At 41.4% G+C, this 12,432-nt stretch overlaps 2 protein-coding genes, 1 long non-coding RNA gene and 1 other non-coding gene across 5 annotated transcripts; 3 read left to right on the top strand and 1 right to left on the bottom strand.

Moving 5' to 3' along the window:
- The first annotated feature begins 419 nt into the window (after positions 1–419).
- Positions 420–2,465, top strand: LOC130531807 (uncharacterized). Its single transcript, XR_008952193.1, has 5 exons — positions 420–705; positions 920–1,003; positions 1,463–1,496; positions 1,670–1,724; positions 1,963–2,465. It is a non-coding gene; the product is annotated as an uncharacterized LOC130531807 (long non-coding RNA).
- LOC130531935 (small nucleolar RNA SNORA74) lies at positions 1,090–1,288 on the top strand. Its single transcript, XR_008952236.1, has one exon. It is a non-coding gene; the product is annotated as a small nucleolar RNA SNORA74 (small nucleolar RNA).
- Positions 2,466–3,243: 778 nt separating the features above from the next.
- On the top strand, positions 3,244–8,129 carry hvcn1 (hydrogen voltage-gated channel 1). 2 transcript variants are annotated; one of them, XM_057043969.1, is made up of 6 exons: positions 3,244–3,939; positions 5,119–5,340; positions 5,728–5,832; positions 5,912–6,143; positions 6,870–6,982; positions 7,227–8,129. In XM_057043969.1, the coding sequence occupies exons 2-6, from the start codon at positions 5,167–5,169 to the stop codon at positions 7,281–7,283; spliced, it is 681 nt and encodes a 226-aa protein (XP_056899949.1). In that variant the 5' UTR covers positions 3,244–3,939; positions 5,119–5,166; the 3' UTR covers positions 7,284–8,129. The 2 variants fall into 2 exon arrangements, with proteins under 2 accessions (XP_056899949.1, XP_056899948.1); XM_057043968.1 differs by lacking the exon at positions 3,244–3,939 and adding an exon at positions 3,972–4,532.
- LOC130531783 (tectonic-1-like) lies at positions 7,456–12,189 on the bottom strand. The gene is made up of 14 exons (XM_057043924.1): positions 11,870–12,189; positions 11,564–11,681; positions 11,276–11,409; positions 10,637–10,788; positions 10,224–10,326; positions 9,796–9,908; positions 9,692–9,712; positions 9,280–9,414; positions 9,011–9,136; positions 8,756–8,841; positions 8,510–8,647; positions 8,288–8,441; positions 7,792–7,923; positions 7,456–7,712 (listed from the first exon to the last, which is right to left on the bottom strand). Exons 1-14 carry the CDS (start codon positions 12,153–12,155, stop codon positions 7,566–7,568), a joined length of 1,845 nt encoding a protein of 614 aa, XP_056899904.1. The 5' UTR covers positions 12,156–12,189; the 3' UTR covers positions 7,456–7,565.
- Between the last annotated feature and the right edge of the window lie 243 nt (positions 12,190–12,432).

The following is a 12,432-nucleotide window of genomic DNA, read 5'->3' as shown; positions in this document are numbered from 1 at the left end:
TATGCCTCACCAGATGATGGGATCTCAGTAAAAGAATATTTAAAAAGATGAATATCAGAGCCATTTCTTGATCAAAAATGTATTTATTAAATGTTTGCACTACAGTGGAATATGACTTGAGAATGTACCATCACATCATGGCGCGAAAATGTCACTGTATATTATTTATTTTATTAATCAGAAATTATTTTTAATTTTATTTTTTTACTCTTTATATTTATTTATTAACATAAAGTTAATTAAAGGGGAAATTGTGTATTAATAAACAATGGACCGCTGAATGCGTTGGTTTTATTGATAGGTTAAAATAATTAAATGGACCTGAGCGTTTTTGCTGGCTACCGGGCTCGTAATTATTATGCGATGCTATGATGTCATTAACATGCGCCGTAGTACTAGAACTTCAAATTCAGTGCACTACCGGTATATCGTTCACTCAAGCTAACTCGCCTATGTAGTGAGTGGTGAATAGGTAACGAGTGTGGTTTCGGACACAGCAAGCAAGTGCGTGTTTTTCGGACTGAATACAGAAAAATAAGTTGCAGTAGAAGAAGAACCACAAGAAGAAAAGAAGAAGAAGAAGCATCCTTTCCCATAATTCAGTGCGACATTAGGCTACTTAAGTGTTTGCGTGGCTTCCGCTTGTTCTCTCGTGCTACGGTAACCATGTGGCTCGTGGACATTGCTTGCATCTTAAGAGCGATCGTAAGTTTCTAGTATCTTTCAAGAAGTTAATGGCTCCTAAATGTGCGTTACGATTGCTGAAGAAAGAAAGTTTATTGTTTGCATTAAGTACTCACGACTGGCTATAACGAAACAGAACATGCAGTTGGAAAGAATGGATCCGCGTTTATGCAAGGTTGTTACCGATGTGTTAGAAATGAAGAGATCTTGATTCTAACCAATGTTATCTTTATAGAACCAATGGTCTGCAGAAGAAACGTGAAGAGATGAAGAGCTGTGATGAGATTTTCGCCATCATGCTTTACTCTTACTATTAGAGGTAAAAATATATATATATATATTTAGATCTCAAAATTGGGCTATTTCAATTTGCGAGGAGGCGATGAGTTGGCCACCCATGAGGTACCCAGCCCTAAGTCAGCTGTCCAGGTCATGTGTCTGGCTCAGTGTTACAGTGCTGGTAGAGAAATGCTCTGTATCCGAGCTCGGCTGTGCAGACTCTGTCCTAGAGTGTGCTGCTGCTAAGCCGCTGCAGAGTTTAGCCCAGTGAGAGTGGCCTGTCCTGAGCCAACAGCAGGACAGGCCTAGTACAGGGCTGCACAATTGGCTTTTATCTGCTAACAATCGGGCTTATCTGTCTTTGGCCACAATTTGGTAATGAAGCTTGGCATCTGATGTTTACTATCAACTGCTGTCTATGTTGCTCTTTGAGATGACACCACTTGAATATTAGACATGCATTAAATTCTTGATCTGATCTTTTTGTGTTTTTATGAAGCCTTTGCAGCCCTCCCAGTCATGTCACAATGATGGTGAGTATTACGAGACTAATTGTGTCTTAACATCTTTAATGCAGTGATGACTAAAAATATAACACATCATGCAGACAAACTGTGGTGACATTGAAACCCTGAGCATAGTAACTGTTGGGTGATGGAACCGCTGGTTATTGTAGTTGACTAATGTAATTTCTCCACATCTGCAGGGGGAAGCAGCTGTCTTCCGTGAGCACCACCCACATGCAGGGATGTGAAGCTGAGGTATGTGTGCAAGAGCAACCGTTTTACAGCAGTGTTTCGAACCAATCGTGTACTACCATGGCAGATGCTTTGTCTCTGCTCTGGAATCTGGTATTGGAAGAGAAATTCAGGACTTTGGCACAGGTTTTAGTGAAAACTACTCACCAGATCCTGACTCAAGACCTGAAACACTTCAATGTCTCGTCAGGTTAGCTTTCCCTGACCTGTCTAATGCTACTTTTCTGTTGTGTACCTGCAGATGCACTGAGTCCAGATCAGACTGAGGAGCTCTGGGATCATCAGATTATTCAGATGATGAAATCAATATCACAATGTGACATTGGTAGATGAAGGCAGTTCTCCTAGATGTGCATGTTTGAGGTGCACAGCTGCCCCACATCTGGAGCGAAGAGACGCAAAAATGAGACCAAATGTTTTAAATGCAAAGAAATCGGTATTACGACTGAAAGATGTAAACCAGAGTTTCCAGTTGTGACTTTTCTGAAATGCTTGTTGACACATTTCTATTAAAATGATCAGATTATTGGGGTTGCATTTTTATGTCATGTAACAGACGTTCCATGTAGCGTCTGATTTGCAGTGTAAAGATGATGAATGGATACTCTCGTTGCTTGGAGGCAGTTCACATGCATTGTTTTAGAGGACTGATCAATGTTTTATACTCGATTGAGCCATTACGTGAATGAAATGGGTTTATCTGAACTATTGCAAAGGAATCTAATAAAATTAGATTTGAAGACAGTTGTGAAACTGCAAATGTGCTTATTGGTTTTCTCATTTTGACCACTTTATTTGTAAATGACTAAACCTTTAGCAGAAATGAAGTGAAAACTGGCTTCAATTGCATGGTTAACTGTTTCAATCATGCTTTGAGCACAAGATTAGAGGGTGGTCATAGATCATTGGTCTTGGCATGTTTAAAATCATGATTCTGATATTCATAGATGCCTATTTGGATTTATCTACTGAAGATTTTAGTCTTATTTGGTAGTTAAGAGCAAACTGACATCAAGGCAACTGACCTAAAATGAAAGCTTAAAAGCTCATCCTCTGGCAAAACAATGTTGGGAGACCCTGGGCCTAACCTTAAACCAAATTTTAATATCTGAAAGATTCACGATCCAGGACTGTGTTGTGTATATTGAGTAATGTTTGATCACAGTAGTGGAATTGACTGAAAACCACGAATAGGTACAGCACTCCATATTTGCTCAAATATGCTACTTTACATGAAGTAGCATATTTTTGTCAATCTGATGAGTGTTTGTTTATTTACACTGAGTTTTTACTCACAAGATTCCTAAAATGAACACATGCACAATCAAGTGACTGTATAAGCTGCCCCAGGCAGTTCATGGAGACCTCGTCAGTGCTCTGAAAGTGTCTCGGCACCTCTTGTGCTACCAGCGTGCCTACAGCACAGCAACATCAGCAGATGACATGGTTCCCCATTACTGACAAAGACACTTTACGCTGGAACTCTAGCAGCTTGGAATTTGGGCATCTCCACTCTTGCTCCAGATCCTGTGCTCATCTTCTGGACAACTTTCTTGTGTAGCCTTCTGAACCAGACTGAGACCAGTTAAAGGCCCAGAAATCATTTGCATCCACTTTTGAAGGAATTTCGAAGTCGTCCGGGATTTTATTCTACTAGAGGATGGTCAAAGTTATGTTGCGTTTGTCTGCGTCGCTCATGATGGAGCCCCTCCCTCGCTGAAGGCTCCCCTGTCCACACTCGGGGCCATCTTTAAAAATAACTCGGCTGGAGTGAGAAATCTCCCACTTTCCCAATCGGAAATCCGACCTCGGAGGGTGTTCCGGATGAAAATTCCGACTTCCGAACGCATTTTTTTCCCAAACTCAGATCTGCTCCCCCTACTCAATATAGAGCTTTCTGACAATATTCCCATTTTCTGAGACGTTACATTTCCCACACTAGCAGCATCTCCACATCATTGGAAGTATTACAATGGACAAATGCATTCTTTTATACAGTTTTAATGTTTGACAGCCTCTCCGCCCTGTACCACTGGGTACGCGGATGGCTGTTAAAGAACCTATGTGACGTGTTCAGAGGAGGAGGCTGCGCGCACACGCTGCAGGTCGGGGGTTGGTTGCTGCTTTGAAGGCGGAGTTTTTTAATTTTATCATTTTTCTTTGCTGTGTTAACTTCTTGGGTCTCCAGAAAGTCTCCACGACATCGCTCAGAGCGGAGGTAAGTCCCCCCGCGCTGGTGCGCAGCGGCTGCAGAAGTCAATGATTTTCTCTTGTGAAGCTCAACTCGGCCATAAAAAAATTGCTTGCTTTGCAAAAACGAACCAAGCTTGGCGGATGTTTTCATCACGAGGTTCTGCAGCACCCTGCCCTCCTAACTGGAAAACGAAGCCATGCTTTCATAATCTTAATTTAGATCATTTCTCGACTTTCAGTCTTTTCTATCTTTTAATTTGGAGATCGTTTTTGTTGTTGAACATGTGTATAATTCGACTTTTGTGTGTTTTCTCTACTGCTGAGGTTTACTTTGCCGTTTTGCTGTTCTTATATTGGGATGGGGGCTCCCTGCTCCCCTCCCCAGTTTGCTTGTTTTAGTTTGCTATGCAAAACTTTAAAAAGAAGAAGGAAGCTGGTGAAATCTGGCCAGCTGATGGTGCCCCGGATGTTCGAGATTGAGAGAGAGAGAGAAATCTTAACTGCAGTCCAACATTTTTCATTCTTCGGATGTACAACAGTCGTGTACAAATATCCAAATTGCACAGACCTACTTTAACCAAAGGAGGTATCCACTGAAAAACCCCAAAAGACTGGAAGGTAAAGACATTTTAAAAAAGAAGTGTTAAAATTCAAAATCCAATGATTTACCTTTGCATCATTCTGAGCCAGATTACTGGGGTCTTAAGTAAATACAGTGTTGTTGCTAATTTATCACTTATGGCAATAATCCTCTTCTAATTTCAACCCTTGACTCCTTCTCCTGCTATCAACAATAATAATCGACAATTTTGGAGCTTTACTTTCTATAGAAGTCGAGCTGTACCTGAGAATCAGGAAGTGTTCCTGCTTAAGATGCATCACTGATCACTTGTTTCTCACTGTGTGAAAAAAATATCATGGTTGTTTTATTGTCATGCCTGAATCAAGTCACATGATATTTAAAAGCAATGTCGGGGTGTCATTACACATCTAGTTCAACGATTACTTATATGACAAAACATGAATATATGTGCAAGTTATTCATGCAGGATTCTTTGTAAGCTTTGTTGTGGGTCTTTGGCAACACAACTGTTGTGGTAGGATGTTGCCATAGATTTTAATGGATCATTTCATTATAAAAAATGTTTAAAATACTAAATATACAGCACGACAAATATGAAATCCATATCAACATGGTTTTCAGGAGTTGCCTTGCTGTGGTGGGGCCACTCGTATCTCAGAGGTCTCCATCATGGCCCAATACCTGAGGTTTTTTACGACAGTGGGTGATGAGCAGCCAGCCCAACTGGAGGAGGAAGAGCTGCATGTGAACAGCGAGGAGCTGAGTTCCGCAACTGGCCAATACTCAACGGCACGAACCTTCAGGGAATCTCTAAAACGGCTCTATTGCTCTGATCGCTTCCAGGTATACCAACATGATCTCCCTCTTATATTGCTCAGACATCTTTTGAGTTGTAAGAGGTCTCTCAGTGTAAGAGCTCTTTCTTTTAAAAAAAAATCCAATCCAAAACACCAAAACACAGGTTAGCAGAAGCTACAGATGGTTGAGGATAACCTAAAATCCAGTCACCATAGACCACCCTAGAAGAGGTGTCAGCTCTATCATTTGGAAAGAGGTTAAAAGCAATAAAAGAGAAGTTTGTATGTAAAAAGGAAGCTGCTGCAGCAACATCACAGACTGATGTAAATTAGTGAGTGTGAAAATCCTCCACCAGAGCGCAGACACTAGCTTCCTTGATTGACCAATCAGACCAAGAGTTTCCTCCTCCTGATTGTGTGACATTGCTTCCAGGTTTTGGTGGTGTGTTTGGTGATCTTGGATGCCATCTTTGTTCTCGTGGAGCTGCTCCTTGATCTGTCTATTATAAAGCTGGATCATGGCAATGTGATTCCTGAGGTGAGACACAGATTTGTCCGTTCACTCCAAACACCCTCTGAGTTTATCATCCTGCCACTTTAACGACACTTTGTTGCAGGTGTTTCATTACCTGAGCTTGGCTCTTGTGACGTTTTTCGTGGTGGAACTGGTTGGAAAGCTTTTTGCTTTCCGCAAGGAGTTTTTCGATCACAAGTTCGAGGTATTTGATGGTTTGGTGGTGGTCGTTTCCTTCGTGCTGGATGTTGCTTTCATCTTCCGTGAAGACGCATTTGATGGGATAGGTCTTCTCATCCTGCTCAGACTGTGGAGGGTGGCAAGAATCATCAATGGTCAGTAACAGTCACCTGTGAGCCACTTTAAAACCGTAAAAAAATACAATTCTAGTTGTTTTTTTGTGCTGCTCAGTTGTACATTCTGCCAATAACACTTTCCCAGGTATGAAATGACCCAGCTTGGATGCATGCGGAGCCCATAAAGCAGGCAAATTCACTTGGCGCCATCATTTCATATATTACATGGATTTAAAATATCTTTTGACTGAAATGATTACATCCAAACAGAGCTATTTCTTCAGCAACGTGACGCTAGCTTGAAGATTTGTTTTCAACTGTTCAACATCCCCTTTTGAAGAGATACAAAAATAGTTTTAAAAAGCTTTTATTCATATAATCTGGACATCTGCCTACTGTCCCAGGCCATGGTGTTTGTTTCTAATCACTGTCACTGGGGTGTTGAACATGAGAACTAGTTGAATTGTTGAATTGTCAGGAGGATGATAATGGTGATAGATTTGTGGAAAAGCAGCACCCATCTGGTGAACATTTAAACGAAAGTTTCAGTCAATGTGACTGACCAGAATCTGGCCATGGCCTCTTGGAATGTTGCCCAGCAGCATCTGTTATTCCACCTCAAATGAGCCATGCCTGAAAAGGGCATTATAAGGCACTCCTAAGATTTACTTAGTTCAGTAAATGATCATTTTGAGTGAGAAAAGAAAGCTGTGACATTTTTAATGGACTTTTTTCCAATTACCATCCTAATTTGGGCCACTGCAGGTATCCTGGTGTCCGTGAAGACAAGAGAACAACAGAAGCTGCACAAACTAAAGGAAAGTTACGACCACCTGGTTCAGAGAGTCACAGAGCTTCAGGAACTCGCCGACAAGTTGGTGAGTCCTTGCACAGAAAATGAAGACTTTACCATTACATTAGCAAAAGCTAAAGCTCGCTACGATGAAATCAAGAAATAAAAACTGTTTGACGATCGTGGATTGTGCTTTATGTAGCTAATGTCTGACTGGGTGTTGAAAGAATGTGCTCAAACATGTGTTAACCTTTAGGTGTCCTCATCACTCGTGTAGTTATTTCCACTATGAATGCAGACTAATATTTTTTACACCTCATCTTTTACAGGAACAAGAGAAGCAGAGGCTTCAAGCCCTCCTCAAGAAGCATAGCATAGAATTCTAGCTCCTTGCTAGGGAGCGAGTCCTCCCAGCTCCAGTATACCACCTTCATCATGAGATTTTTGTTGTACGTTTAGATAATCATGTCACATAAGTGCTTGTATAATAACTCCACAGAATGATAACTTGTGCATCAGTGAATTTGCATCTGTATAATAATGTGAAAATGCTCAGGGTGTGAAAAAATAATGTCTTTTTAATTCAACATTCCATGAAAAAAGAGTCACACAAAAATCTTATATACAATATGCACATTATATACAGTAACTGGTAACAAGAACAGTGTTTAGACAAAAGGAAAGAAGAAGTCAGCAGGCAGTTTGGCGTTGATGGTGGGCATCGCTCTGTAACCAGGAGAAGCGGCAGCGCCGACGGCTACAAAAGACACCGAGCTGGTGATGGGCAGGATGTTGCTGCCTCCTGATAACGAGGCCTAAGAAACGCGCCACAGGACATCAGTCATCACGCCAAAGCTGCACATTGTCTGCTACAATCTGTGGAATCTGTCTTACCAAACTGCTCTTGTTGGTTTGTATCACTTCCTTGATGCTTACAAGCTGAGCCTGGGGGTTCACCAGGGACCCATAATTGGTCCACTGGATTTCTAATTGAAATGATACTGGGATGCTGCAGCTCTGTGTTTCCTGTCAATCGTGAACAAACTGGTAAATTATGGCTGTTGATTATTTCAAATGAATGTATGTTTGAACTATATTTTAATGTTTATCACTTTTGTTGATACAATGAACATTTTTATTTTACAAAAGTAAAATGAGTATTTTGGTGTGTCTGGAAAGCTTTCTTGTGTTCTGCTCATGCAAAAACACATAAATGTCTCTATTGTGCTTGATTATGGTCTCAAATTATTGGTATTAACACCCACTAAGGTGTGTGCACTTTGATTTTTAGATTTAAAAAAATCCAAGTGTCATGGTTATATTTTTTGCAAGAAACTGATGCCGAAATTGAAAGAAAGTAGATATTTTGAGGACATAAGGTCTTTCTTACCCCGGGATTGAAGTTGCTCATGACAGGAAGCCAGTCAAAAGGATTCTCTAACGGGGAGTTTCCAAAGGAAGCTACATACTGGGGATAGTTTGAACCTCTCAGAACACTTAACATAGTTTGTGAGACCAGGGAGCAGTTGGCAACTTCCTCCATTCTGCAGAGACAAAAGAGATATAAAGGAAACAGCATCTAGAGAGAAATGAGAGTGTGAGCAGGTCTCACCGTAAGGAGCAGCCAGACACAAAGTCAACACCGAACAGGATGGGTGAACGCTGATGTGGGTCCTGGAGACAATCCTGGTTCTCACTACTGGAGAGCACAGACAAGGTGTCTCTGGGATTGAGACTTCTAACAATCCCAGTGAAGACGATTGTTAAGGACAAGCATCAACACACGGCAGAAGCAAGAATCCTTTACATCACAATTCCTCCTAATATCTGAGCTAAAAATTAATGTGCATATGGATATTCGGCGGTTCTGGTTCCTGAGACAAGAGGAAGTCCAATCACATATCCTGGATTTCCACTGTAGTGAACAGTCGCCTCATCCTCATCCTTAAAGAGTCAAACAGAGATACACAACTCCTGTCAAGTTCATAAACAGAATGTTGAGTTCAACAATGCAAAGGTTTTGTAAAGAGAAGTTATGAGTTTGTGTAAACATGTCAACACAGAGTCACATGACCAAACCAAGTTGTGTATGTGTAGCTCTGTTTGTACTTACCTGGACAAATGCAATCTGAAACTCCTGTTGCAAAGGCAGAGCTGTTTCATGGACAAATCCGATCACTAGAGACAGCGCCACGCTCACTATTTCCCCAGCTGGGGTGTATTTCATCAGGTAGGCAACCTAAAAAGACAAAAGAACAATTGTAATTTGTATTTGTGTCATCTTGTCTGTTTCAGTTAATGAGGATATAATAAAACTGAAAGCGCACTGGCCTGAAAACTAAAATAATACCACATATTGAGGGATTTTATTGAGGTTCTCACCTTGAGCACCACATTAGCACATAGTGACGGATTCAGGAGGACAGGGCGGAGATCTTTTCCAGCTGTCATCATGAGTTGGGTCTGAGTCCCTTCCACAGACTGGAGGATGACTGAGCTTATCTCCATTGGAACAACCTCCAGCAAACATTAAAAACATGACATTTACCGTTGACATCATCTACTATTACACCCAAACTACCTCTAGCATAGATGTATGAAATGGAACATTAAAAGAGACAGATTGATTCATTAACCACGGCTGGCAAACTAAATGCAGCAGATACTTTCATACCTTGCAAACGATGAGCCTGACAATAGTCCTAATTACTGTGTTGCCAAAACCAACAAGTCTGCCACTGTTTGTTTAAACAAAAGGACAGTTTCAACACATAGATAGGGAAATCTTACTTACTGATGCATTGTCATTCTTCCCCTATTGAGTGGAAAAGACTTGATTAATTTACTGAATATTAGGAGCCAATGTTGGAGCTTTTCCAGTGCAGATGCAGGACTCACAGCTAACACTTGAATACTGGTGTAGGAGTCCATGTTGAGGGTCGGCAGAGTGCTGCAGTCGCTCTCCAGGACCACAGGCCGGGTACACCGACTGCTCTGATCCATTAGGAATGCTTTGGAGACAATGACAAGCAAAAGTAACTACAAATATGTGACCCTCCTGCTGATGGCCAGATGAGGAGAAGGGGAGATGGAGCAAGAGGGAAGGACAGAAAGAGAAGAGCAACAGACAGATACATCATACACCCAAATATATCACATACACACACGCGCGCGCGTATATCTCGCTCATCTTGTTCCACAGCCGGTCATAAAAATCTGGATTTCCCTACTGAAATGACTGCTGTCAGGACCCAGTTACAGTTAGTGAAAGCATACATATACAAGACATCCTTGTTCAGTTCCGTTATACAATGAACCCCAGTTACCTGCAGGGTTCGTATCCACACAGCGCGCACTCACACTGGGAGCTGGCAGCCAGAGCCGCCCTCTCTCTCCACTCTCTTCTCTGGTCCCCAGCACATCCCCATACTGAAAAGAAAAGCCATGAGCACAGATTGAACACAATTACTAAAGGAAACAGACACCAAAACAAATTGTGAGGACATTATATTCTAAATGAACACCATAATGACACTAACAGGCATTGCTAATTTGGCATTTATTGTTCTTTTGTTTTCTCCTGGCTGTAAAAATTCAACATAATCTATGTTCGTCCAACGCCACACTCCTCAGCAGAATGTGAATATACACCATCTGAAGGCACTCGTACAGCGGATATTTTGAAATACTCCACAATAATAATAAATCTAATAATTACTTCTTTAACATAAAGACACACCCGATATCCAGAAAAGGCTGGGTCCTCTGCAGTGGACACCTGACCACCATTTTCTTCTGAGCTGAAAATAAATCTGGTAGACTGTTGAAAGAGTGAGTCAAAGTTGTCGTCAGTAGGAAGAGCAGGAGACGGGTGCGATAAGCCATCGACACCTGGACAGAGCGAAGAGTCAGTCGATCAGAGTCCGAGAATAGGGATGACGAGCACGTGTTTTCTCACATAAAACACGTGAACATTAAGTTCAAGTCAGCCACAAAGTATTAACAGCTAATGTTAACATTTATTCACCTCTTAATGATGGATCAGATTCTGAAATATAAGCACGCATGCTGCATATACACACGCACAGTCTCTAAAACCTAAAAGCAAAACACACTGAAGATTTTTAACCAAATGTGGATACTAACTTATCAAATATCTTGACTACAATAACAAAAAAAACCATTAATGTCAACTCTATGTGAAACACTTTACCCTATACGGTATAACATCATAGCAAACTGGCCACAGAGGGAGCTTCAGGCTGGACTATATTACGACAGAGAACACAATCTAAAGGGATGGACTTAGTTATCGCTTCACAAAGGTAAACTGCAAATAACCACGTGATAAATGATGTTTCACTTGTAAACAACTCACCATTCTGCGACTGAATGCAGAAGACACCAGTGTGACTCTCCCTCTGGACGGAGGACTGGAGTGTGGAATATCCATCTATTGTGCTGGCTAAAGAGTACGATGCAACCTCCCGACTGCACAACTGCTTGTTGCCACTAAGAAATAGGTACATGTGCAAATCAAAAAGGATGCTTTTTTTAAAAACTTGGGGTGATTAAATAATCAGTTGGCGACTACAGATATAAACTGAAGAGACAAAAGCAATCAGACATGCTGGAGGAAGCAGCACCTTTGCATCTATGGTCTTACCCAACAGAGGTGACCGAGCAGCCGGTGAACAAGGCAACGTGGTCGCCACAGGCTGTGTCACAGCAGCAGTTGCTGTCACACACGTCTCTCTGCTCATCACAAGGACAGATGTCAGCAACTGAAAGAAACACGCAGTCTGGGCTTCAAGAAGTACTAAAATATAGTCTATTCTGTACTAAAAATGGGGATAAAAGGCGAAAGGGAGCAGAATAAATGTGTCATGATATCTTCAGTTAAATGTGCCATTTTTTAGAATAAAAAAGTTGCCATTTTTTTTTAACACTTTAGGTGTTTAAGGGGTTTTACCATTAGTGGCTGGTGCAGGCAGGCGAGCGGACAGAGGCAGCGGTCCGGAGCTCAGACTGGGTTGTAGAGTGCTGCTGTAGTCCGGTGGTGGTGTTGTGGACGCAGGCTCCGCATAATCATCCGTGCCGTTAGTAGTTACGTTCGAATCACCAAACAGTGTCACGTTCGACATAAGGGACGGTGCATCTTCTAATGAATCTGTGAGAGTAAATACGAGTATATAAACGAATGAACTAAAGCAGTTCAAAGAAAACCAAGGTACCCTGGTCCTGAATTTAGCCGCCATCTTTGTTGGACTGTTGCTATGGTGATCTTCCTTTCTTCTTCTATCATTCAGCCTGGCTAAAAGCAACGACAGAGCCCAACGCTGCCACCTGCTGTCCTGTCCTTTAATATACAGAATATACATACATCGCTGAAATTATGTAGGATTCTTTCTTTAGTTGGAGCTCACCTCTCTATTTTTTAACTATTTTCATATTGCAGTTCAGTCAAGTTTTAGTTGCCGCTGTTTGTTAATCAGTCAATAATATCAGTATTTATTATAATTTCCTTATATTCAG

Source organism: Takifugu flavidus, chromosome 9 (genome assembly GCF_003711565.1).
Source record: "Takifugu flavidus isolate HTHZ2018 chromosome 9, ASM371156v2, whole genome shotgun sequence".
Classification (NCBI taxonomy): Eukaryota; Metazoa; Chordata; class Actinopteri; order Tetraodontiformes; family Tetraodontidae; genus Takifugu; species Takifugu flavidus.
The sequence above is the reverse complement of the archived record's forward strand: the minus strand, read 5'-3'. Positions and strand labels throughout refer to the sequence as shown.

Bases quoted from the DNA above. Each gene is read 5' to 3' on its own strand.
- hvcn1 (XM_057043969.1), top strand. From the start codon at position 5,167: ATGGCCCAATACCTGAGGTTTTTTACGACAGTGGGTGATGAGCAGCCA. The intron at 6,144-6,869 runs GTCAGTAACAGT...GGGCCACTGCAG, and splicing joins GGTGGCAAGAATCATCAATG to GTATCCTGGTGTCCGTGAAG. The intron at 6,983-7,226 runs GTGAGTCCTTGC...CATCTTTTACAG, and splicing joins AGGAACTCGCCGACAAGTTG to GAACAAGAGAAGCAGAGGCT.
- LOC130531783 (XM_057043924.1), bottom strand. From the start codon at position 12,155: ATGGCGGCTAAATTCAGGACCAGGGTACCTTGGTTTTCTTTGAACTGC. The intron at 8,648-8,755 runs ATATCCATATGC...AATCGTCTTCAC, and splicing joins TCAGGAACCAGAACCGCCGA to TGGGATTGTTAGAAGTCTCA. The intron at 7,713-7,791 runs GTAAGACAGATT...CGCGTTTCTTAG, and splicing joins AAACCAACAAGAGCAGTTTG to GCCTCGTTATCAGGAGGCAG.